Source organism: Cryptomeria japonica, chromosome 3, assembly GCF_030272615.1.
Source record: "Cryptomeria japonica chromosome 3, Sugi_1.0, whole genome shotgun sequence".
NCBI lineage: Eukaryota > Viridiplantae > Streptophyta > Pinopsida > Cupressales > Cupressaceae > Cryptomeria > Cryptomeria japonica.
Genome location: NC_081407.1, coordinates 303,454,956 through 303,480,165, shown reverse-complemented (window position 1 = coordinate 303,480,165; position 25,210 = coordinate 303,454,956). Strand labels below are relative to the sequence as shown.

General features: G+C 35.8%; 1 protein-coding gene across 3 annotated transcripts in view; it reads left to right on the top strand.

The window, feature by feature from the left end:
* LOC131034298 (carboxyl-terminal-processing peptidase 1, chloroplastic) overlaps nucleotides 1-25,210 on the top strand; it is a 166,835-nt gene that overhangs the window by 32,581 nt on the left and 109,044 nt on the right. For all 3 annotated transcript variants that reach the window (XM_057965768.2, XM_057965767.2, XM_057965769.2), the window contains exons 4-6: nucleotides 19,435-19,539; nucleotides 19,661-19,829; nucleotides 24,125-24,201. In XM_057965768.2, coding sequence (XP_057821751.2) covers nucleotides 19,435-19,539; nucleotides 19,661-19,829; nucleotides 24,125-24,201 — 351 coding nt within the window. The remainder of the gene's footprint in view (nucleotides 1-19,434; nucleotides 19,540-19,660; nucleotides 19,830-24,124; nucleotides 24,202-25,210) is intronic.

Below are 25,210 nucleotides of genomic sequence, written 5' to 3'. Positions count from 1 at the left end.
GATATTATGAATGGACATTGTTGCATATGATGCAGGAGGATGATACTGTAATAATAGCCCTTTGGTAAGTGCGGGAACATTCTACGGTTGCTGTTAGTCTTGCTGGGTGGACTTTGTCTGCATTTCTGGGCACTTGAACCCGTGTGTATCTCTGCATGTGCGTGAGAAACCTCCAGACAACAATTTATTGTATATGATGGATATATGAAGGCATACATAATTCCAGCCATTTACAATGCTGAGTCTTTGTTTTCTTATATTGAATATCCATGGTTCTGTGCACATTACTTGCCTAAAGATGGGGGTGTTTGGATTTGCTCTAATTGCTGGGCAAGTATATTTGTTTGTTCGCTGGAAGTCAATTTATCAGTAGTGCACTACATTCTAATCCATTGAAGGATGCTGACTGCCATATGCAATATTTGAAGCTGCTGTTCTTGATATCTCTGTTGGCCGTACCTGAATATAACTATAATCTCTGTAGACAATTGATGCAAAATTGTGGAATATGATAATTCTTGTTCTTTGGCATGAGTTTGGTCTTTGCTGCACTATATTCCCAGTGTTGCTTTGAGTTCGTTGTGCTATGTGAACTACCTTAACATGGACAGAATCATCATGTGTTCTTAATCTGAGAGTCACAATATAAGGTCAGATTTTACTTATTTCTCTTTATTATTTGCGAAAACTTCTATTTTATATCTGGGATTATTTGCATATGAAACATACATGATAAACACAACAACAGCAAAATGTGTTAACCCTGCAAATCTGAGAACTAAACATTACATTCACCTGCAAGCAAACTGTTTGACAAAATTATTACAGTAAAAAAATGGTCAAGGATTAGGGTGTACATTACATTGGAGTCTGCATTACCTTAACAATTAGCCACTGGGAACTCAAGAATTGAGCTTAAAGCTCACAAATCAATTATGCTCAAATTGGGGACAAAGATAAAAGGCCATAGGTTGTAGTTTATTTCTAGTCATTGTGCCTCTCATAGTGCTTGACACTTGGGATCCCAACTTCTTTGATCGTGTTTCTCTCTACTGTACATATGCAGATCATGCATCCATCTATGCCACTCATCTACTTTTATCAAGTTGTTGCTTTCTATTTGATTGTGTACATTAGGTTTTCACAATCAAATAGAATAATAGTAAGCTTTTGGAAAAATCTATGTAGGTTTTATTGACATTAACATTTTGGATTAAACATCATCAAGATGAAAGCAAATGATAGTAAAATTGCTGTAGCAGTCACAAAATTAAGGAGCCTAGTGATGCCAAGGATGAGATGGAAGTGAAAGGACAAGGAAGGGGGTGGAGTACTAACTTATTTCCAGCCTCTTCCTTCCCCTTGGTTTTTGTTCATCCCTAGCATCTCCAAGATCTTTACTCTTTATTTGCATTTATCTTGATGATGAATCATAGAGTGTGATCGGAAATGTTGGATGCAAGCAAAGGCCACACAATATTTTCTAGAAGCTCGTACCATCATTTTGTTTGATGGACAAGCTTCTTTACAATATTGGACACAATGGCCATGCCAAGTCATATATACCTTGTTGAAATTCTAAACAACTCATATTTTATTCAATCACAATTAGATTTAAGCTGGGATTTCTTAATCCATTGTATCTGAACACAAACCTAAGCTTGCTAGTCATTTTAGGAATGCTTTTTGGGAAATCTTGGATAGTCATCTAGATTGGTCTATTGTGTTTCAACCTTAGACAAATGGGAAAACAAAATTGGTCAATTGTATTCTTGTCCATTTGTTGTGCATTTTAGATATGTCTCTAGGGTTTCAGCAAGCACCATATTTTGACATAGCCTATCTTGTACAAGGAATGACATGATGCATGTTGGCAATGTTCTTCATCAAGGTTGCCTTAAGGATGAGACAAGATTCAAGTCTAGGGGAAATCTTGGTAGGTTTCTTCATTATTTTGAAATTGTATCTCACATTAAAGACACATGACTAGTATTTTAAAGGTTTAAGCAAGGCACAAAACCAAAAGCACCAAAGTAGACAATGTATATTGTGTGGTACCACCTATAGTGTCACAACATGATAGCAAGTGCAGATGGGGAATGGGCATGTCTATAAAGATGTCTTGATGGTTTGTGCTATATCAAGGCATCTTGGTATGCCATTGAATATGAAATAACATGAAGAAGGGTAGGATGGCGGCGTGAATAGGATATGATATATAGAAAGAGCATAAGCATACTAGAGCAACAAAGCAATAGGACATGGTAAAGTGAAAGAGAAAAAGAATACTAGAAAATAGGAAGAGATTCATGACAGGATTGTAAGAAAGACTAATATAATGGACATTGAGTATTCCAATAAATGCTGATTACATAAATAAAAGGATAAAATAGTTTGAGTGGGAAATCTAACATTATCTATGAATATATGTGGAATGGAGTACCCCATTCTAAAAATGTAAATTTCCTTGTTACTGATTGTTATAATGAAGTCTAATTCTCATTTCTGATGTGTGAGTCCATACCAAGATTTTGGCTTCTTAACATAGTGTATCAGTTTTGCACCTGTTTTTCATGTCAACAATTGTATTGTATGCCACATACATTCAAAGTTGGTGACAAGGCCCTGCTACATTTACAAAAAGAGTGCTTCATGTTGACGTGTCTAAAATCGTATTGCTACAACTCTATCCGGCCAATGCAAAATAGAATGTTCTTGCTGAGTATCCTATCCTCTCTTGTATAAGGAAGCCCTAATGCTGTTTTAGTTGATCGAAGGGGACAACCTCAAGTTTGCAAATGTCAGTTCTTGACTGCGGGATAACTCAAAGGTCGATGTGTTTTGCTGGGAGCACAAGGGGACTTATGTTTTGCAACAAGCTGGTCAGCATCTGATTCTCGAACTGGGAAATAAAAGCAAAGGAGAAGCGTTTAGGAAACCTAAAATTAACAAGACTGGTATGCGAGTAGACGGATTCAACATAACCAATCCCTGCTTGGCCAGAATAACTCACAACCTCGCAGGAATGGTGCAATCTTCAAGGGGACTTGGAAGATTTACAGACTGCAGGTGCATGGCTAAGCACCCAATTCTGGTGCAGCTCAGACAGACACCTGCAATTGAACTAAACATGATTTAAAGGCTTAGGCTAACCATACACAAGGATACACAATCAACATATCCTCAATGGTATGAGCCCGAATCCATCAAATACCTGCATAACAAAAAGATCTATCTAAATTGCTGAATAAAACCATGCAAACAAAAGAAAACCAAGATAACAAACACCATTCTTCAATGTTCATATATTGATTTTGACTACCCTTACAACAATTTTTTGCAGCATTTCTATGCTATTCCTAAAATCTAACTTTCTACAAAACTCTAACCTATTCTAACTGCCTACAAAAACTCTAACTAGAATCTAACCCTTTACAAAAGAAAGGCCTCTGCCTTTTATAGATTTTACAATTTGAATTGATGGCTAGGATGGACTGCATCCAAGGGCCTTGGTTTGCCTTCTAGAAGCTGGCAACTTTAACCCATGCCAACTCAATTCTCAGTTATCCACCCAACCACTATCTCAACTACCTACCACTATTTGGCATTAATTCGGTCAATTTGGCAGCTAGACATAACTGTCCACAATTGACCTGTGTCCCTTTGTTTCAAAATATCTTGAACGGGACCCACAGGCAGTTCTTTTACAATAAAACAATTTTAGTTTTCAGAAACTGAATTTCTGGAATTAAATCCAGCAGTGTATCCTTCTAAGAAACATATTTGGTAGCATTCTGTGTTCTTTGTCTTTAATCTCGTTTTTTGGTGGTCTGGTGATGGCGCGCTTCCCCGTGCTTCGTCTTGCGTTCTATGGTGCGTTCCTGTATTTTCACTTTTGGCTTTATCCGCGATCAAGTCTCCTTGACGTCATTGATTTGCAAACAATCAATTTCCATTTTGGATTAATCATTTTGAAAAATTAAATAAATTAATTTAACAAACATTAAATTTAACTTTTAAATGTCAAGACCCGGGTTTTAGGCAAAATGACAAATCAAACCGCCCCCCTTTAATGGAAATGTGCAACCTTGAGTTCAAAACTCCTTATAGATTTCGCCCCTCCTATTTCGTGAAACTCGGTCTTTGCTCTTAGTTTGGGCGAACTTCTTGTTGTTTTGACAAAAAACGCCTATCTTCTAGAGAAGAAATTCAGCCAATTGGAGGAAAATGCACGATTTGGGTTTATGTTTAAAACTCCTTTCCTTCATTTCGAGCTTATTTGGTCTTTTTGCACAATTATAATTTCTCCTCATCCCTCGGCCTCAATGACCATTTCGCGAGATTGTTCTTTTTCGCCAATTTCGGCCTGGAAGAGGTGTTTGCAAACTTCATCGCCTTTGACATTTTCGGCCTCTAAACCGATTTGGCAATTTTTTCTAATTTCAGCCTGAATAGACGTTTTGCGAGATTTTCTCTATTTAAGTTTCAACAACCAACTTAGCCTTTTGGGCCCTTTGGAAGCTTTGTGAGATTTTCACCCTCACCCTATTAAACGCCTCCTTTGCCCTCTGGAAGCTTTGTGAGATTTTCTAAGAGGAACTTTAAAAGCCAACTTCGGCCTAGAGACCGATTTTGTAAGCCTTGGGAGACTTTGAACTTTATCTCACATTTCAGCCCTGGAGGCTGATTTGTGAGCTTCACCTTTTCTTTCGATCTTGGAACAATTTTGGGGGTCTTCATCTTACATTTTGGCCCTTTAGGCCGAATTTGTCTTTAAGTGTTATTACCTCTTTCGGCCTATGAAGGTGTTCTAGTGAATTTCTCTCATTTCGGCCTTGGAGGCCGATTTTTGCTTTAACGTTTTGAATTTTGGGTCTCAAGACTGATTTGCCAACTTTTGTTTCAAATTTCGGCCCAAGAGGCCGATTTTTGAGACCTTTCCTTCATTTCGACCCTTTAGGCCGAACTTGGGATTTTGACTTTGTACTTTGGCCTATCAAGCTGGTTGGAGAGTTTTGTCTGATATTTCTGGCTTTTAGGCTGCTTTTGGATGAAATTCACAATTTTGGCTTCTGTGGAACTCGGGGTTGATGGGGCTTTTGCACGATTTGTCTTTCTCTCATTTTGGCCTTATGAGCTGATTTGAGAGTCCCTCTTCACATTTTGGCCCAAGAGAAGTGTTTGTGCGAACTTGATTCTTGTGGCCTTTGAAGGCTTGATGACAGACACGATGGCAAAATGAATTTGCCCTAAGACTTCAGGCTCTCAGACGAATTTTCTCTTATTTCGGCCTTTTAGGCCAGTTTTGAGCTTTAACGTTCCTTAATGATTTTTAGGTCTCTTTGCAAGAATGTGCGATTTTGGACTTAGAAGATGGACACAACCTTTTGACTTGCGAAATGAAACTCGCCCATTAAGGTCATTCTACGTGATTTCAACTATTCTAACTTCAAATGCCCATTCCCTTTCAGACATCTTTTCTGAACTGAGCGGATTTCTTTCATTTGGTTCTAAAAGGCCTCACTTTCTTCCCTCAGGCAGATTGCAGAAAAAAAAGACGGGGTCCCTTGTCCAGGATAGGGTGTGTGTGCAGAACACACAACACTTCAGAGGTTTGCTCTTGAAGATCAAGCCCTTGTGCTATGGTCCTCACACAATATTGTACATAGCTGGGTAGAGTTCCATCATACTTGATTTGCTACTGTACGTATGTCTACCTTGAGTGTTTAATGTTGAGCTCCTCAAGTTGTTCTTTCTACCATTGTTTGATTCAACAATACTTCAACATCTTTTAGACGTGGATCCTGATCATTTGCATTCAATTATAAATAGTACTACTTGCACCCTTTGAGACAACCATCATTTGTTCCAAGTTGTTAAGACTAAGACATTATTTAGATTAGGCTTTGTGGCACAACTACCAACAACTGCAGACTTAGTTTTGTAGTTGATTCAAGACATAATGGGGACCATCACATTTCAAGAATGGTCTAATGATCTGAGCATAACCCAGGCCACCTATTTGCTAACTATACCAGCGCTGGCTTAATGTCATAGGCCTTATCTATGTACTTGCATGCTAAAGATACTAAGTGAATCTAGGAAGCCTAGGTCTCTGTTGTAGGCATCAAAGGAGATTGTAATGTCCCTACTAGTTAGAGATCACTGTCTTGTAAAACAGATTGTTAGAATACAACAAATATATATATATATATATATATATAACTAATCTAACTTACAATTAAACTTCAATTACTTAATTAACACCAATCTCAATTCTTATTTAATAAAAAGGATACGAGTGCAGTACTGGGACATGTCCTTAGGCGGCTGTGAAGCTCACCTTCTTGGAACCCATCTTGATTCCAAGCCCTACCAGGAAATCAAAGGTTAATTCGATTCCTGTCTTGGATGTAATTTCTTACAAGCCATACCAGGAAATCGAAGGTTAATTCAATTCCTGTCTTGGATATAATTTCTTACACCCAAGCCCTACCAGGAAATCGAAGGTTAATTCGATTCCTGTCTTGGATATAATTTCTTACACCCAAGCCATACCAAGAAATCAAGGGTTAATTCGATTTCTGTCTTGGATGTAATTTCTTACACCCAAGCACTTCCAAGGAGGACCATCATATATGATCAATTCCTTGCCTTGGATGATGCATCTCATCATCCAAGTCTACCAGAGAGGACCGGCCAGATCCGTCTCTTCTTGGATGAACTTTGTCAACCAAGCCATAACATATATGCATATAGATATTCAGTATATATTGCCTACTAGGGATTATCATACTCTCTGCATTAGTCTAAGGGAATTTCCTCCCGATAGCCTCCATCATATAGTCCATTATTCATATAACATTCTACAATTCATTATCATATATTATTCCATAATCTACATTTACATATTCCTAAATTAGCATTTATGCTGTAACATATATTCAGAAAATATTCATTAACATGTCTTCAGGAAGATTCATTATCATATATTCAAAAATATTCATTAATATACATTCAAAACTATTCATTATCATATATTCACAAATACTCATTAACATAAATTCAGAACTATTCATTAACACATATTCACAAATATTTATTAACATATATTTAGAACCATTCATTAACCTATATTCACAAATATTTATTATCATATATTTAGAACCATTCATTAACATATATTAATTATTCATTACTATATATGTGTGTGTGTGGCACACACATCCACACACATATATATACTATGTGAACCGTAGACACCACTTACATGTCGCAGTCCGCAACCATAGTGCAGTTTGTAGCCTGTAGTGCAGTGCCTAGCCCGCAGTGTCTCTGGTTATCCTCTCGTCCACCTTCCCTCCTTCGTCTTCCTCTCCCCCCTCCTTAGCTTTGCGGCGATCTTCCTTAATACCTCGTGGAGGGGAAGGTCGCATCCCCCAACGGGGTCCCTTCCGCAGGAAGGGATGTGACGGTGGTCGCAGCCCAGGCTGCAACCCTCATCCCACCACTTCCCGCGGTGAGGGGCCACTGTGGAGTTAGCCCTCCACATGGGGGTTATCTCCACATAAATATATTTAAGACATTTACTCTATCCACTGCTTACTCCCGTTAATATTTTAACATGCTTTAATATTAAACATTAACATTATTGATTCGTTCATTTGATAATTCATATTTCCATCTTTTAATATATTTAAATATATTAATATTTTCTAATAGTTTATTTTATATATTAATTTTATTTAATATATTAATATTATTTATATATATTAATATATATTAAATAATTGACTTTATCACATTTCAAGAATAAATATTAATATATATTAATTAAATAATTTATTTAATAAATAAATAAATTTCAAATAATCATTTGTTAATCATTATATTAATCAATAGTAATACTTGCCTCATTTAGGATATATATAACGATCAAGGAGGGGACATGACAGTCCATCCTTCTCGAAATTGCTTGTCCTCAAGCAACTAACAATTTTCTCGAACTAAATCATCTCCCAATAAAAACACAAGGTATACATATGTAAGGGTATGAAACACACATGAAGTTTATGAACAATACCTGTATTCATCATATACAGAAATACACATGGATATGAGTACATTCAAGGTGTGCAACATATGTAATACACATGGATACAATTAAGGCATGCAGCACACATGTGATATACATGTAGTATATAAAGTGTGGAGTATACACTTGAATTTGCTTAGGTAACATGGAGTTCACATAGGCATTCACTTAGGTCAAGAAGTGAATGTATATAGCACATATAAATACTCTTAAGCATGGGATATACATCTAAACACAGGTATGAATCATATATGGAAGTATAGGTGAATCACCCACGAATTCATTCAAGGCGTGAAGTATGTACATAAGACATGTAGGGCTTGAAGTAGTACACAAATAAACATAAGGTACCATGTATGTATAAGAAAAGGTAGTCATGGTGTGATCGTGCTACAGATACATCAGTCATCAGACACACATAAAGACACATACATGCTCGAAATATGACAACATTGAGCTTTCTTATAGACATACAAGACACCCATAATGAAAGGTTAAAGTATTATCAAATATGGTGAATAGTTGTTAATCTGTTGTATGCTTAGCTCCCATAGATTGCTCGAGTCTCCTCTTCCCCTTTCTCCTCTACCTTACAAGATGGTAGATTTAGTGTGCCAAGGGCGCATGACACAGTCTACATGCGGCTCCCCCAAGATTTGCTACCTGTCTTGGGACATTTTCATTATGTGACCGATTTATTTTGCATTTCCCCCTCACGCTTCCTATCTTTGCAAGCATTTAGAGAAAGGTGAAGATTCAGAACACTGAAATCATTAGGTTAAGAATTCAATTTAATACAACAATATTGTAATTACATTGTCAATTATTTACTTTAAGGCAAGAAGCTTTCAAATGCATACACATGTAGTATGAAGTATACATGTGAAGCACATAAATACAAGTAAGGCACTTAGTGCAAACATATGCATTCATGCCAATAGACTTTAAAGTAGGAAACATGTGCGTCAGCACGTAGAACACGAAGCATATGAAACCTTTATGACATGAGCCATACACCTATGAATACCCACTAGGTAAGGAACATACATGTACAATAAATTTGGTGTTTCTCATTCGAAAAGTATACACATATTAAAGAGTAATGCTGTAATTTTGTCCCACAGGATGGCAGGATTATGCTTAGATAGCACTGTAATGTCCCTACTAGTTAGAGATCATTGTCGTGCAAAACAAATTGTTAGAATACAACAAATATATATATATATATATATATATATATATATATATATATATATATATATATATATATATATATATATATATATATATATATATATATATAATCTAACTTGCAATTAAACTTCAATTACTTAATTAACACTAATCTCAATTCTTATTTAATAAAAAGGATACGAGTGCAGTATTGGGACATGTCCTTAGGCAGCTGTGAAGCTCGCCTTCTTGGAACCCATCTTGATTCCAAGCCCTACCAGGAAATCGAAGGTTAATTCGATTCCTGTCTTGGATGTAATTTCTTACACCCAAGCCATACCAGGAAATCGAAGGTTAATTTGATTCCTGTCTTGGATATAATTTCTTACATCCAAGCCCTACCAAGAAATCGAAGGTTAATTCGATTCCTGTCTTGGATGTAATTTCTTACACCCAAGCCATACCAGGAAATCGAAGGTTAATTCGATTCCTGTCTTGGATGTAATTTCTTACACCCAAGCCATACCAGGAAATCAAAGGTTAATTCGATTCCTGTCTTGGATGTAATTTCTTACACCCAAGCCATACCAAGGAGGACCATCATATATGATCAATTCCTTGCCTTGGATGATGCATCTCATCATCCAAGTCTACCAGAGAAGACCGGCTAGATCCGTCTCTTCTTGGATGAACTTTGTCAACCAAGCCATAACATATATGCATATAGATATTCAGTATATATTGCCTACCAGGGATTATCATACTCTCTGCATTAGGCCAAGGGAATTTCCTCCCGATAGCCTCCATCATATAGTCCATTATTCATATAACATTCTACAATTCATTATCATATATTATTCCATAATCTACATTTACATATTCCTAAATTAACATTTATTCCGTAACATATATTCAGAAAATATTCATTAACATGTCTTCAGGAAGATTCATTAACATATATTCAAAAATATTCATTAACATACATTCAAAACTATTCATTATCATATATTCACAAATACTCATTAACGTAAATTTAGAACTATTCATTAACACATATTCACAAATATTCATTAACATATATTTAGAACCATTCATTAACCTATATTCACAAATATTCATTATCATATATTTAGAACCATTCATTAACATATATTAATTATTCATTACTATATATGTGTGTGTGTGGCACACACGTCCACACACATATATACTCTGTGAACCGTAGACACCACTTACATGTCGCTGTCCGCAACCGCAGTGTAGTTCATAGCCTGCAGTGTAGTGCCTAGCCCGCAGTGTCGCTGGTTATCCTCTCGTCCACCTTTCCTCCTTCGTCTTCCTCTCCCCCCTCCTTAGCTTTGCGACGATCTTCCTTAATACCCCGTGGAGGGGAAGGGTTGCCTCCCCCCACAGGGTCCCTTCCGCAGGAAGGGGTGTGACGGTGGTCTCAGCCCAGGCTGCGACCCTTGTCCCACCGCTTCCCGCGGGGAGGGGCCACCATGGAGTTAGCTCTCCACGTGGGGGTTATCTCCACGTAAATATAGGCTGCGACTCCCGTCCCAACACTTCCCGTGGGGAGGGGCCACCTGGAGTTAGCCCTCCACATGGGGGTTATCTCCATGTAAATATAGGCTGCGACCCCCGTCCCAACACTTCCTGCGGGCAGGGGCCACCGTGGAGTTAGCCCTCCACATGGGGGTCATCTCCATGTAAATATATTTAAGACATTTACTCTATCCACTGCTTACTCCCGTTAATATTTTAACATGCTTTAATATTAAACATTAACATTATTGATTCGTTCATTTGATAATTCATATTTCCATCTTTTAATATATTTAAATATATTAATATTTTCTAATAGTTTATTTTATATATTAATATTATTTATATATATATTAATATATATTAAATAATTGACTTTATCACATTTCAAGAATAAATATTAATATATATTAATTAAATAATTTATTTAATAAATAAATAAATTTCAAATAATCATTTGTTAATCATTATATTAATGAATAGTAATACTTGCCTGACTTAGGATATATATAACGATCAAGGAGGGGACATGACAAAGATAGACCGCAAGCCATCATTTGTTACATAGCTAAACCATTTTTTAGCCAACTCTTCTTTTAACTATATATACTAGGTATACAATCTTTTGAAAGGATGGTTTCCTTCCCAAATACAATATGATTGTTTACTTTCCCACTTAGATAGAGGCTAATATTCTCGTCCTTAATCTTTGACCACCCTTAATTTTTTTTTGGACAGTGACAAAATAATAATTAAAATATCGGATGAAAAAGAAAATGGATGGGTGACAAAAAGGAGAAGGAATAAAAAAAGTGGCCAATAACCTGGAACCAAAATAAAGATGAGCGAAGAAATTTCATACTAATGCCTTCATCCTATTACTTTGTTAAACACAATAATTGGATTTTTTTTATTGGACTGAACTATAACAATTCAAATTTCTCTTTTTATGATTTTGTCATCACTATTAATGGCTAGGGGTCCTTTATTTGTTATTTACTAAAAGTTTCCTCCTTTGGCTATGCTTAATCAAATTATGGACATATAAACTTTTGAAAGCATTTAAAGGTATAAGATGTTTTAGAAGTACACAATGCTATAGTCAAAGCCGTGTAATTGAGCCTATGGATTAAGTTTGAAAGTTGAAACAATATATAGATTTTTGGGGATTTTACGTGGCATCATGATCACTCTAGTTGATATTTGTTTAATGTTCCTTTTCGGAACATTTCTGATTTTTTCCTTAAAACAATAATATTCACTCAAAATATGATAGTTTTATCCAAGATGACCAATGTATGATATATATTTATGTCAATAGATCTAGCACAATACCTAGAGTTGATCAAATCGTGAATTCTTTGGGAATACTTTGCAAATATGCTGAATTAGATGATCCCATCCCTAACTCAACAATGACAATACCAAGGTCCTTGTCTCTAGCTTGTCAAGGGCATGAAAGTGTAGAACACTTATCCGCCTCCCGTGGATCTGGATAAGTTTGGCGTTTGTAGCGGGCGTTGATAGCTCAAGCTTTTGGCACAACAGAACAGCAAACATACCAACACCTTGGACTCGGAGCAAATTGGACCCAGATCGGGCCAGGCAGCCGGCGAACCCGGTAACTTAGCTTTTGTTGTTTAATATATCTTGATGGATTGACAATTCAATCCTTGAATGCTTTTACAGATTATCCCTAAATGAATTTGATAAATCATATATTACTAAATGACTGGTTGTTTGAATATGAAGTTTTGAATTGACATACTGAATTGTTGATCGAGTTTCTTGGATGAATTGATATTTGCATGAATTGGTTTGCTGATTCCAAGATGATTTGACGATTGAGGATGCTTTGATTGCTTGTTTGTCTACTTTGTTGATTTGAACTTTGCTGATTGATAGATTGCTTGATTTCTTAAGGCATTGATGAGTGATGGTGTGTTGATGTTTGTTTGGAATGATCTCCATATATATGGATCTTCTTTATGGAAGAGTCACGCCCTTTCTTGTTGATTTTGTAACTAGGTTAGGAAAACAAATGGATTCGGATTGCCTTAAGGCAACATCCGAATCCTTATAGGGCTGGGCCCAAATGCATTAAGCTCACCAAACGTAGGGAGATATAAGGTAACGTGTAAGCCTTATAATTGTAATTAAGTCTTGGCACCAAAACTTAAGGTAAAGCCGACTTGAATTGGTCTCCACGCCACATATAAATAGAGATTCATTTGTATGCATTTATCACTCATTTTTATCATCAATAATGTGAAGTTAGTTCTGCAAGTAATGTGAATTTCCAGTTGAAGATTAAGGCAAAGTCTATGCTGCTGTCTCTGCTCCTAAATAATGCAAGATCTGCCCACTCATTCTGGAGGTTAGCGAATCTTCATTGAAGGCAAGCAAACCACCTCTGAAGGTCAGCGAACCATCTTGGAAGGTCAATGCATCACCATTAAAGGTCAGCGAATATCTTAGAAGGCCTGCAACTATTAGTGAAGGGATTGCAAATCTAGTTCAGATTGGAGCATCATCATATACCTGCCGAGTTCTGATTCAGACAACAAGTTCACCACTCCTTATCAGCTAAGTCTTTATATTTATGCCCTAAGGCAGGATAATGCTGTAATTGTTACTGGATTTACATCAATCAAATCAGGGACACTTAATGCTGGGTTTTTTTCTCCAAGAGGGAGGTTTTCCCAGGGTAGACTTGTGTTGTGTACACTTCTAGTTGTGTGTGTTGTTTCTTGTTACTGTGCATTATCATTTTTCTGTTCATTCTTGTAAATCTGATCACTAAATTCAACATGGTATCAGAGCTCTAGGTTCATAGAAGTTGTAAAGGTTGTGGTCAAATTTGTACTTGTCTGTCTAACCTATTGTTCGAAGGTTTAGTCTTCATGTCTTCGTACATCAGGGCTGAAAATAGACTGGAAGGTCCTACAAACTATGCTTCATGGGAGGTTAGGGTAATGATGGCATTGAATGATCTTGCTGAATATGTTGGCAAGAATGCTAAGGAACCTGAGGGCGAAACTGAGAAAGTAGAGTGCAAGAAGAAGGACTTCCAAGCTCAAAGGATTATAATAGACTCAGTCAAAAATCGCTTGGTGTCATCTATCTCCATGAAGAAAACAGCTAGGGAAATGTTCATCACATTGGAGAAGATGTATGAAGTCAACAATACTAGCTTCATACTTGCCCTAAGGAATCAGCTTTCTAGCATCAAATTAGAGGCAGAAGAACCGATTGCTGATTACTTCATGAGAATCTCTGAGCTAAGAGATCAGCTTGCCACCCTTGGGAAGAATGTTGAAGACAGCGACTTATCTATGACAGCCTTAAATGGCCTTCCTCCCTCTTGGGAACCATTTGTTCAAGGAATCAGTGCTAGAGTTGAACTCCCTAAATTTGATCAGTTAATGGGAGATTGCATTCAAGAAGAATCCCGGCTGGCTGCAAAGGGAAAAATTAAGAACCCTTATAATGAACAACATGTTCTATTTACTAAGAAGGAGGGCAGCCATTGGAAGAAGAAGAATGATTTCAAGAGAAATAGAGACTTCAACTCTTCTACTTCTCACTCAAAAAAGAGACCAAGAGATTTGTCCCACATCCGATGCTTCCGATGCAACAAGCTTGGTCATTTTGCAAGGGACTGTCAAACCCAAGGCGAGCAAGAATATGCAAACATAAATGAAGTATCAAATCTTCAAAATCATGAAGATGATTTCCTCCTTTGATCTATTGGTTTGTTGATTTTCTGATCTTATTGTTTATTTGAGTAATAATGTGTTGGAATCTAATTCTTTCAGCTACTCTAGAGGGAAAATTTTTTAGGTCTACAAGCTTACTGCAAGAAGGTCCACTTCAGCTCTTGCCATTAGTCTAAAATTTGAAGGACTACATAAGCTTTCAAACCTTCTCCTTCATTAAAGATACAATTGTTAATTTTGTTAGATTTGGGTTTGGTCAGAAACCTTATTTTGAATTTATCAGTTAGATAGAGTTTTAGAGGGAGCCTCATGCTTTCTTGATATATTTTTTTTTTCGCTGAGTTCTAATCATTGTGTTTCAGATAATGAAATTGATATGTCTAAATGTATTACTTGATTATTGCAAAATGTTTATTTTATGATGATACTAACCATGATACACTGGGTGTATCATCCACCCTCTGTGGAGTGCAAGGTGGTAGTTCTCGCTCACCCTCTACAGAGTGCAAGGTGAGTCCACCCTCTGCGGAGTGCAAGGTGGCAGGTTTCTCTCACCCTCTGCGGAGTGCAAGGTGAGTTCACCCTCTGCGGTGTGCAAGGTGACAGGTTGTTCTTCTCTGTGAAGAAGCTTATGTATCCTCTGCGGTTGTGCATGATCTATGTTGTATGGTTATATATCTCTTTGAGTATTAATTATTGCAGGTGTGCATATGGAAAGGTCTCTGTCATCCTCTGCGGATGTGCATGATGAAAGATCATGGTGTTACATGCGGGTCCCCAAGAAAGTATAAAGTTATGAAGCATTGGCTTCATCCTTTGCAGGCATTGCTAGAGAAGATCATGTAAAGGTTTATTGTAATGTAATTGCATGATCAAATGACGAATTGTATATTGATTGTACTATTAGGGCTGGGCCCTAATCCTAAACCTTGTAAATGTTCATACCATGGGTTTGTCCATGTGAATTTGGTTATGTATTTATTTTCCTCCCTAGTTAAGAGGGAGTGTTGATTTTGTAACTAGGTTAGGAAAACAAATGGATTCGGATTGCCTTAAGGCAACATCCGAATCCTTATAGGGCTGGGCCCAAATGCATTAAGCTCACCAAACGTAGGGACACACCCCTTCATGTAATGTGTGGCCCTAAATAGGTGCGCTCCCCTTGCAATATAACTTAATCATTATTAGGACGCCAAAATAGGGCAAGACATAAGGTAACGTGTAAGCCTTATAATTGTAATTAAGTCTTGGCACCAAAACTTAAGGTAAAGCCGACTTGAATTGGTCTCCACGCCACATATAAATAGAGATTCATTTGTATGCATTTATCACTCAGTTTTATCATCAATAATGTGAAGTTAGTTCTGCAAGTAATGTGAATTTCCAGTTGAAGATTAAGGCAAAGTCTATGCTGCTGTCTCTGCTCCTAAATAATGCAAGATCTGCCCACTCATTCTGGAGGTTAGCGAATCTTCATTGAAGGCAAGCGAACCACCTCTGAAGGTCAGCGAACCATCTTGGAAGGTCAATGCATCACCATTAAAGGTCAGCGAATATCTTAGAAGGCCTGCAACTATTAGTGAAGGGATTGCAAATCTGGTTCAGACTGGAGCATCATCATATACCTGCTGAGTTCTGATTCAGACAACAAGTTCACCATTCCTTATCAGCTAAGTCTTTATATTTATGCCCTAAGGCAGGATAATGCTGTAATTGTTACTGGATTTACATCAATCAAATCAGGGACACTTAATGCTGGGTTTTTTTCTCCAAGAGGGAGGTTTTCCTAGGGTAGACTTGTGTTGTGTACACTTCTAGTTGTGTGTGTTGTTTCTTGTTACTGTGCATTATCATTTTTCTGTTCATTCTTGTAAATCTGATCACTAAATTCAACATTTCTCACACCATCATTACTCTTGAAAACATAATTTAATTTACATGCGAAGTCACATAATTTATTGTTCTTAATTTATTGGTTGAATGCTTGTTTCCTTTATGAATTGACGATTTACTCAATGGTTCTCTCAATAAAATAATTTGCCCTTTATATCCATTTCTTGAAGGAGTCACCACCCTTCACAAGCAATGAGTCCCACACCCTGCATTGCTGCATTTCGAGAATAATCATTTATTTCCAAAATGGTTGATTGCTTCCTTCATTCTCAATTGATGAGTAATTCAATGACGATGATCCATGGATGTCCTTCTCAAATGATCTCCCTATTACATCTCATATTTGAGGGAATCATAACTTTTCCTTTTATGCCTTTTAATCATTCATTAAACTTAGTTAAATTGTAATTATATTACTTTTTATATTTTAATTTATTATTTTTTTTATATTTTGATTTATTATTAAATCCTATTTCGAATAGGTACATTACAATGTGGCAATATTTCTTAGATTGGAAACACAAAAGGATGGTCTAGTTAACTACAAAACTCAGATGCCTTTTAATATTGTTTAGTCGTAACTCATCCCTAGAAAGTTGTCACTAATGCTGCTGGTAGAGCACCAACTTTATTTTCCTCCCTAACTCATATGGTTGGCTACTTGGTATTTATTTAGCCATAACGTCCTCAATAACCAGGCATGTAACAAGTTCCCAATCTTGAGATTGTTATTAAAGCAAAACAATCTATAGATGCATACAAAGATGAAATTTGTGGTTATAGCAATTGATAAGTAGCTATAGTTGTTATGGGAGTCTTTTTCCCCAAAGTGAAAAGAACTTCATGAAATAACTCTTTAACATTAAAGGGAGATAAAAAAAGAGAGGATAATATATGATCCTTTGGGTAAAATGGAGATCAATAGAGAATATTTATGAGAACTCCTTTAAAAGAGAGGAATAATTATATTTATTAAATAATTATTAAAGGAAACCTTTATGAAAGGGCGTGATGTTTAGAAACCACCCTTGAAAGGTTATATAAAGCGTTTGTGTTAGACTTTGAAAGGGCATGGAGATCACTCAAGGAAGAAGAAGGTTGCTTGGTGGGCTATGGGCACTTGGAGAAGGGGGTACACTGAGTGTGTCCAACTCGGCATACAGAGTAGACCCAGGATTGTCTTGGTTAGGGCTATTGTGCATGTTGAGCATTTACTCTAGAGCATGTCGTATGCATGTTGAGTAACCTTTGGAGCATGCTGGGTTGATGCTTGGGAAGCATCTGGTTTAGTTTGGAATATGAACTGGTTCCTTCTAGATGTGCAATAGCTATGAGGGCCAAGATTAGTGGAATCTTGTTAGAGAGAGATTGACGATTCCAACTGCTCAAGATTCAGGTAAGTATTGGAAACCCTTGGTGATAAAATATGTCGAGCATATTTTATATATGATTTGATGATAATATGATTAAACTATGTGGCTATGTTATTTGATTTACTATTTTAAATAATTTACTTTAGAATTCTTGGCAAATTAATACATGTTATAGTGTACATTGGCTATTTACATTTATTTTATTAACATTACATCTTAGAAATGTTAAGTTTTGTGATCAGATTGAAGAATATAGTTTACTTTAATTTTATTAGAAGAGTATACAGTTTGTGCTGTATTACTATTCTAACTTCCCATGAATGTGACAAGACAAGAAGCGGATAATAGTCAATGTTCACTTTCCCTTGACAGTATACCACTGATGATGAGTGTTGTTCAATCTGCCATGGATGTATGCTCAGATAATTATAGTAGTTTTATCTGATTAATTTATCCTTTAGTGTATTACAGTCTAACTCTTATCATAGCCGTATTCACTGTTTCTATCATCATCGACTTGACCTATTCAAAATGAAAACTGTATCATCATCGACTTGACCTAGTGTATTACTCCAAGAGTCCCGGTGGTTTCTATCAAACCTATTCACTAATAATAGGTTAAGACTTAACTAATACACAACCCACTCGATTACCAATCAAATCGGTGATAGCAATTATGATATTGACTGGTTATAATAAAATATCGATCGTAAATTAATGATTGGATATATACATGTGTCGACAGTAAACTGTTTGGCAGCAATTGGCAAATAGAATAAGTAAATTTCTGAGCACATATGATGGACAGGTTTCATTATATGCAACACACGTAGTGTAGACAGGTATCATTAATCTAAATGTTCAAGGCCGAAAGGCCAATTGAACATTTAGATTGGCTCTGTCGGTTATGCTAAGGATACCGACCAGAGCTATCATCATTAACAAGAAATGATCTCAAATCTAATAATCAATCTATTAAATCCACTGCTAATATTAAATTAACTTTGGGGGGAAGTGCCATTACAATAGTGACCTATTATGCTAGTGAAAAAATAGAACTAAAATTCATCCCCGTCTCCCAAAAAAAAAAATCATACAAGTTTTACCTAACTTGTGATTATAAAAAACTGACTTACTTGAAGGGAATTGCTATAGAACCTGAGGACAATGTGCACGCTCTAATTGAACGCATAAGACATATTAAAAAGTCCAATTTTTGTTGGTTTCGTGTGATTATTTGAAAAGAACAAAATTTGATGACATAGTTTTTTGATTGGAAAATAATGCTTTGAAGCGGCAAAACAGCTTTCACAAGTCAGGAGAGGAAGTTGAAGTTGGGTTACTCCAAATAGAACAAATCCTCTTTACCACTAGGCCACATTATAGTTGATGCCATCTTAACAAAATGCATATGTTTGCAGGGTTTTCATATAATTAGTAAACAAAAGTATGCAAAAGGCCTGAATATGAGTTCTAACATTCACAAAAAGGAGTTGAAGTTCAAAATTTTCCTTGTTATTCCTTGGAAACATTGTGCTTCTAGAAGAGCATTTATCAATAATGATTTGTTCTTGAATATAGGCATCTGCTTGGGTTAGTTTTGTTTTGAATTTTATTTTATTTTCTGTTTGTGTAGGGTGATGAAATTTTATCAGTTAATGGAACAAGAGTGCAAGGGATGACATCATTTGAAGCAGCTTCTCTGATTCAGGGTCCAAAGGAAACATTTGTTGCAATTGAGGTTGTTTCTGAAAGCCATTTTGCACATTTAACTTTAGTATTAATCCAGACAAGGTTATTTATATTTTCTTGGAGCTTTATCCACATCACTGGGCTTTTGTTGAATGTTGAAATATTGGCAGGTTAAGCATGGTAATTGTGGTGGAAGCCAAAGGGTTACTGTTGAACGACAACAGACTGTTCGAACTCCAGTATTTTATCGTTTGGAAAAAGCTGATAATGGAAATGAATATACAGGATATATAAGGCTAAAAGAATTCAACGCATTGGCACGAAAAGATTTAATGATAGGTATGCGACTACTTTGAAACCATTGCAAGATTGTGTAAGACAATTTTTTTGTTATAAGATACATCATTAGTTAACTCATTAATGGATTATGAGTCAATTTGCATACTTTCCATTCCATACAATATATTTGAAGTCTTTTAATTATCTTTGAAGCTCTTAAATATCTGAAATCATTAATCCTTATAATGTTTCTTTGTGCTCTTATTCTCTAGCAAGAAAAAAAGCCACAGATGGATGTGTACTTTTGTCAAAAATACCCTTATATAGACATGAAATGAGCCTTGCAATACACCCTAAGATGCTTATTATGCCTGTCATAAATCCATTTAGGCACTAAATCCTAATTCATTTACTTGGGTTCATAAAAACTAATATAATAAAATATAAATTGACCAGTGTGACTAAGTGGTCAGAGCTGTGCATTACCACAATGAAAACTTGGGTTCAAAACACCATGGGAACTATTGGACTCAAGGTTGCACGATTTGTGATAATGCAAGTCCTAAAGTGTGTGGGTAGAGTATAAGAAAGTGATGCCTAGAAATTGGGCCCTATTTGTGGCCAAATTTGTGGGAATCATAGGAAATCACTTGTTGATCAAATATTAAAAAACTAAAAATAATATTATAATACAATATAGCCAACTTGTTAAAGAAATGAATAAAAGGAAATAAATTTATCATCATATGTCAAAACATCCTTTAAGTAAAAATTATCCATCACTAAAAAGCAATATGCCTTGGTTGGTCTGATAATGGATTTATGAAAATCAGTCAAAAGGGCTGATATGTCACAGGTCTCTTTTTGAAGTCTTCCATATGAACTAGACACAAGATAAAACCCATTAACAAAGGCAATAGAACAAACTGAGAGTTGCAGGATTAATTGCAACAGTTGGGAAGCCCTTTGACTGATTGGGACACCTAGGGAACTTCTCCATTAAAAAAAATGGTAATGTGTGATGGGTTCGACTGTTGCTGAACTCATCACTAAGAAAAATAGCTCCTGGTGATGTATTCAACTGTAGACAAATCCATCACACATAAGACATAGTTACGGAGGCTGCATTTTAGATGAGTTGTTCAGGCTTTTCTTCTTTGACTTTTCAGGATATGGAGCATTTGGAAATCTTGTCAAACACTCTTGTATAACTCATGAGTCTATATGACTACTTTGTAAATATGTTTTTGGGGTTCCTTTCAGTTGAATGAGACTGTGATTGTGATCTTCTACTACAGTCGTCTTTGATGTGTTGAAGCCTAATTGGGAGGTATATAGCGGTGGCAGTGTTGTATGGGTGTTTGGGCATCAAGAACATAGTGTAAGATGTCAATGTAGGTCTCTTGTAGGTAGTGAACTTGTAAAAACTAGCAAGGAAATAGTGATATTGTAAAAAATATAAGTAATACATAGACAAAATTATCAAAATAATTTAACATTGCTAAATAACCAAGTTCGGGTAAATTGGTATGGCATTTTTATTTTCCCTAGGTATGGGTATGGGTTTGTGTGTATATATTTATTAAAAAATATAAATATCTATATAATTTATTTTATACAATGTAAATAATAAATATGTATTTTGTAACATTATATTTATATTTATTATTTTGAAAACTATTCATATATTTTTCATTAATTTAATAAATAATTTATTAAGAAATAAAAATAATATTAAAAAAATATAATAACACAATATTAGGAAATAATATTAAAAATATATAAAAAACATAATATAAATAGATATTATAAAAAATATATAAAAGCATGATAAAATAATTTCTAGAGTAAAACAATACACTCATTTCACTTCATGATGTTGAGGGCCTGAGGGTGGGGGATTCCATTGAAGGAGTTGCCAATGTTGAAGTGGAAGAGGAAGTGAGAGAAAGAGACAGGGAGTAGATGGAAAAGAGAAATCTGGACTGTACCTTGCAAACCATAGAGAATCCATCTATCTATGCAATCCCACCCAGTTGGCAACTCAAAAGGTACCCATGAGGAAACTAGTTTGATTTAGAACCTCGGGGATTCATCAATCACTTGATGAGGACTGCTATAATAAATTAATAAATAGTTATAAGATTTCGATAACAAAAAAATCATGAGAGTAGTCGTATAACAATATAATAAATGTTTTTCGTTCACCTACTACATGATCAAGGAATCACTTGTATAATCAAACTATTTATTAATTTATTTTGAGTTAACTAAATAAATCATGAGAGTAGTCGTATCACTGTATAATAAATTTCGATAAAGCATTATAATAGTAGTCTCAAACATCAAAAAAACATGGTCTATCAATATCCAAAAGTCTCAGACATGTATCCAGAGTCTCAAGCATAAAAATACAACAATCTATGAAACTAAGGCTCATTCGGGTTATCAATATCCAGTCACTATCCCCCTCTAGTAGAAGTGGATCATCCAATGGTAGCCCGACCAATCTTGGTTGCTGGGTTAGTGTTTTGTTTTGGTTTTAACTCTTTATGTCATTTTAGGGTTCCTTTGTGGTTTAGAAGTCCCCGTGGGACCCTCACGGGCCAATAGAAGCAAAGAAAATTAAAAATACTTTTTTTTTTGTAAGACTAGAATCATTTCTAACTAGAGGGCATAGCTAGCTGTTTTGGGACGGGGGGATACCAAGGGGACGTCACCTGCCATTTTGGGGGCGGTGAGATGTCCCCAAATGGCTAGGGATGTTTCCTAGTGTTTCGTGGGATTTTTGGTGTAGTGGTGATAGGGGATGTCCCCTTGGCATCCCTTGTCCCCAAAACGGCTAGGAGATGGGGACGTCGAATTTCGAGGAAGGGGACGCGTCCCCATGTAGGGTAGTAATTGGGTGATCTTGTTTGTCATTTTGGAATTGACACATTTCCTCTTGTTATCAACTAGTTTGGGTTGATCAAAATTCACATATCATTATTTGTCATTTTGACATTGTTCGATTCAATGAATTTGATATTAATGTAAATTGATCGGCTACTTGTTAATATCATTTTGGTTTATTTATTTGTCCTCATTCTAGACTTTTTATGCCCTTACTTTGCCCACATTGGAAATTTGGTGATTAGAAAGAGCTAGGATTTGAGTGATTTTAAAACTTTTTAGTGGATTTGAGCTAATACCCTACTAGGGACATTACATCCAATAGGACCTTACCAAAGAAAAGAATAATACATTTGAGCTAACAAAAATGTCACCATTATCAAGCTCACACCCATAAATTGTATTGATGAAATGTGTGGAATCCTTAATACAAGATGATGTAATATCCACTAATGGATCCAATGTTTTTTTCTATGTTCAATATTTATGATAAGTTTGAGGGGAGCATCAGATTTATTCACATCAATTGCCCCAAACATCTTTGGCATACGGGTGTCCCTTGGTATCAATTTATGCTTGATGTCACTATTTAATGACTCATTAATAAATTGTCTCAACCTGTGTCATCTTTGTTAAAGGGTGATTTTTAATGAGTTTGTAACTATCAATATTATTTACATGATCATCTTCTCAATGTGTGTTGTGGTATTCAATATGAGAGAAATGTCCCATTTTTGGCCTTGAGTATAGTAGCCTTCTTGTATTTCATGAAGCTTTTTAAAGTCTTGATTATCCATTGTGATAATATTGCTTCTTGTAGGTTTGGCTTTTCAAAGGGCCTTTGAGCAATCGTGTCTAGTTTTCTCTCTATTGTCTAGAGGCAAACCATTTATATAACACTTTCATTATTTTTTATGAACTTCTCATATTAGACACTTTGGGGGTTTATAATGAAACCCAGACCTCTATGGATTAAGTAGAGTGATGCTTCATCAATTCTAGTGGAGGATAGGTTTAAAAATGATCTACTTCGCTTCTAGTAGATCGATAAAAGCTTTGCTTGGGTTTGCTATTGTTATCTACTATGATATAGCTTATTTCTTGATTTATAAAGCTTCTATGTATGTGCACACTTTGTGTGAACTTTGCATATCCTAGTGGAATAAAATATAGGTGGATTGCTTGCAATGAGAAATAACATCATTTGTAGAGTTAGATGCATTACTTTTAGTTAAAGAATTACAATGCTGACCTTATAATGAGATTAATTCATCACAAGCCTTTTCTTCCTTTTTTTTCATTTTGGTAAAAATAAACTTAAACTTTTGCTATGAGAAATCTTTAAATTGCAAAATTCAAAGATAAATCATACATGCTTTTAGAATAGAAATGCTTGAATTTGGTTGTTTTATGGTATGTTTCAAATGATAATGTTTCTTTTTTGTGATTTTTTCTCTTTATAGCTATGAGACGACTTAAGGATGGTGGTGCGTCTTCCTTCGTATTGGATTTGCGAGATAATCCTGGGGGCTTAGTGCAGGTTTGCAATTTTTTTCATTGATTATATAATTGCATTAGTTTTTTTAGCATATAAGTTTGCCCTTTTCAAGAAAAGTTAAAGTGGAATAGAATGTGAGGAAATCCTCTCATCAAATTTGTAGGGGAAGCTCCCTAATCTAATCTAGTCCTAAAATATGAACAATAAACAAATTTTTTTTTTTTTGAAAAAAGGGGTGAAAATTTATTAAATCAAGAAAGAATACAACGCCACAAGGCAGAGAAGTGTTGACGTGTATTTTGTACACAGCCTAACACAGAATAAAATACCCAAGGGTATCTTATCCTCTCTTGAGAAAAAGTCTCTAACTGCTGAAGATTCGCATAAAGGATCAGTTAGGATGACTCCAAGGTTCCTTTTAGTAGGGTCTCTACATGTGGATAAGCTCCAGTGGTATGATGTGATTTGCTGGAATCACAAGGGGACTTACATTTGGTGATTGAATTTCCGATCTGCTTTGCTGGAACACAAGCTCTTACTGGCTTAGATTTGAAAAATTGGAAAAAGGATGAGGGCGAAGAGAAGATCTAATCCTAATACTAAGAATGTAGGAGCAATGATTTGATTTTTGATGAAACTCTAACTAGGTCTTGTTTTGACATCAATGGACCATCTCCACAAGGCTAGTGCGATCTTCTAAGGGAAGCTTTATGATGTTCAAATCATCACCGCAGGCATAGACACCATCAAGTTGATGCATATCAATGAAGAAGCGACAAATTGAAATTGAGCTTAGGCTGAATGATTCCAGTTGACTACACAAGGCAAGTCTGCAATCAACAAACTGCTAGTAGTATGGATATACGAATTCCACCATCAATCAATCGCATTTCCTCCATTCATCTAATCATCTACCATCTAGGATTGAAGACTCAACAAGAAACCATGCAAATTGCAAGAAACGACACACTTCACCATTACTTCAATGAAAATGGAGTTTGTTTACAATCAATGGCAACAATTTCTTGCCTTGTCCTCCTATTCTACTCTA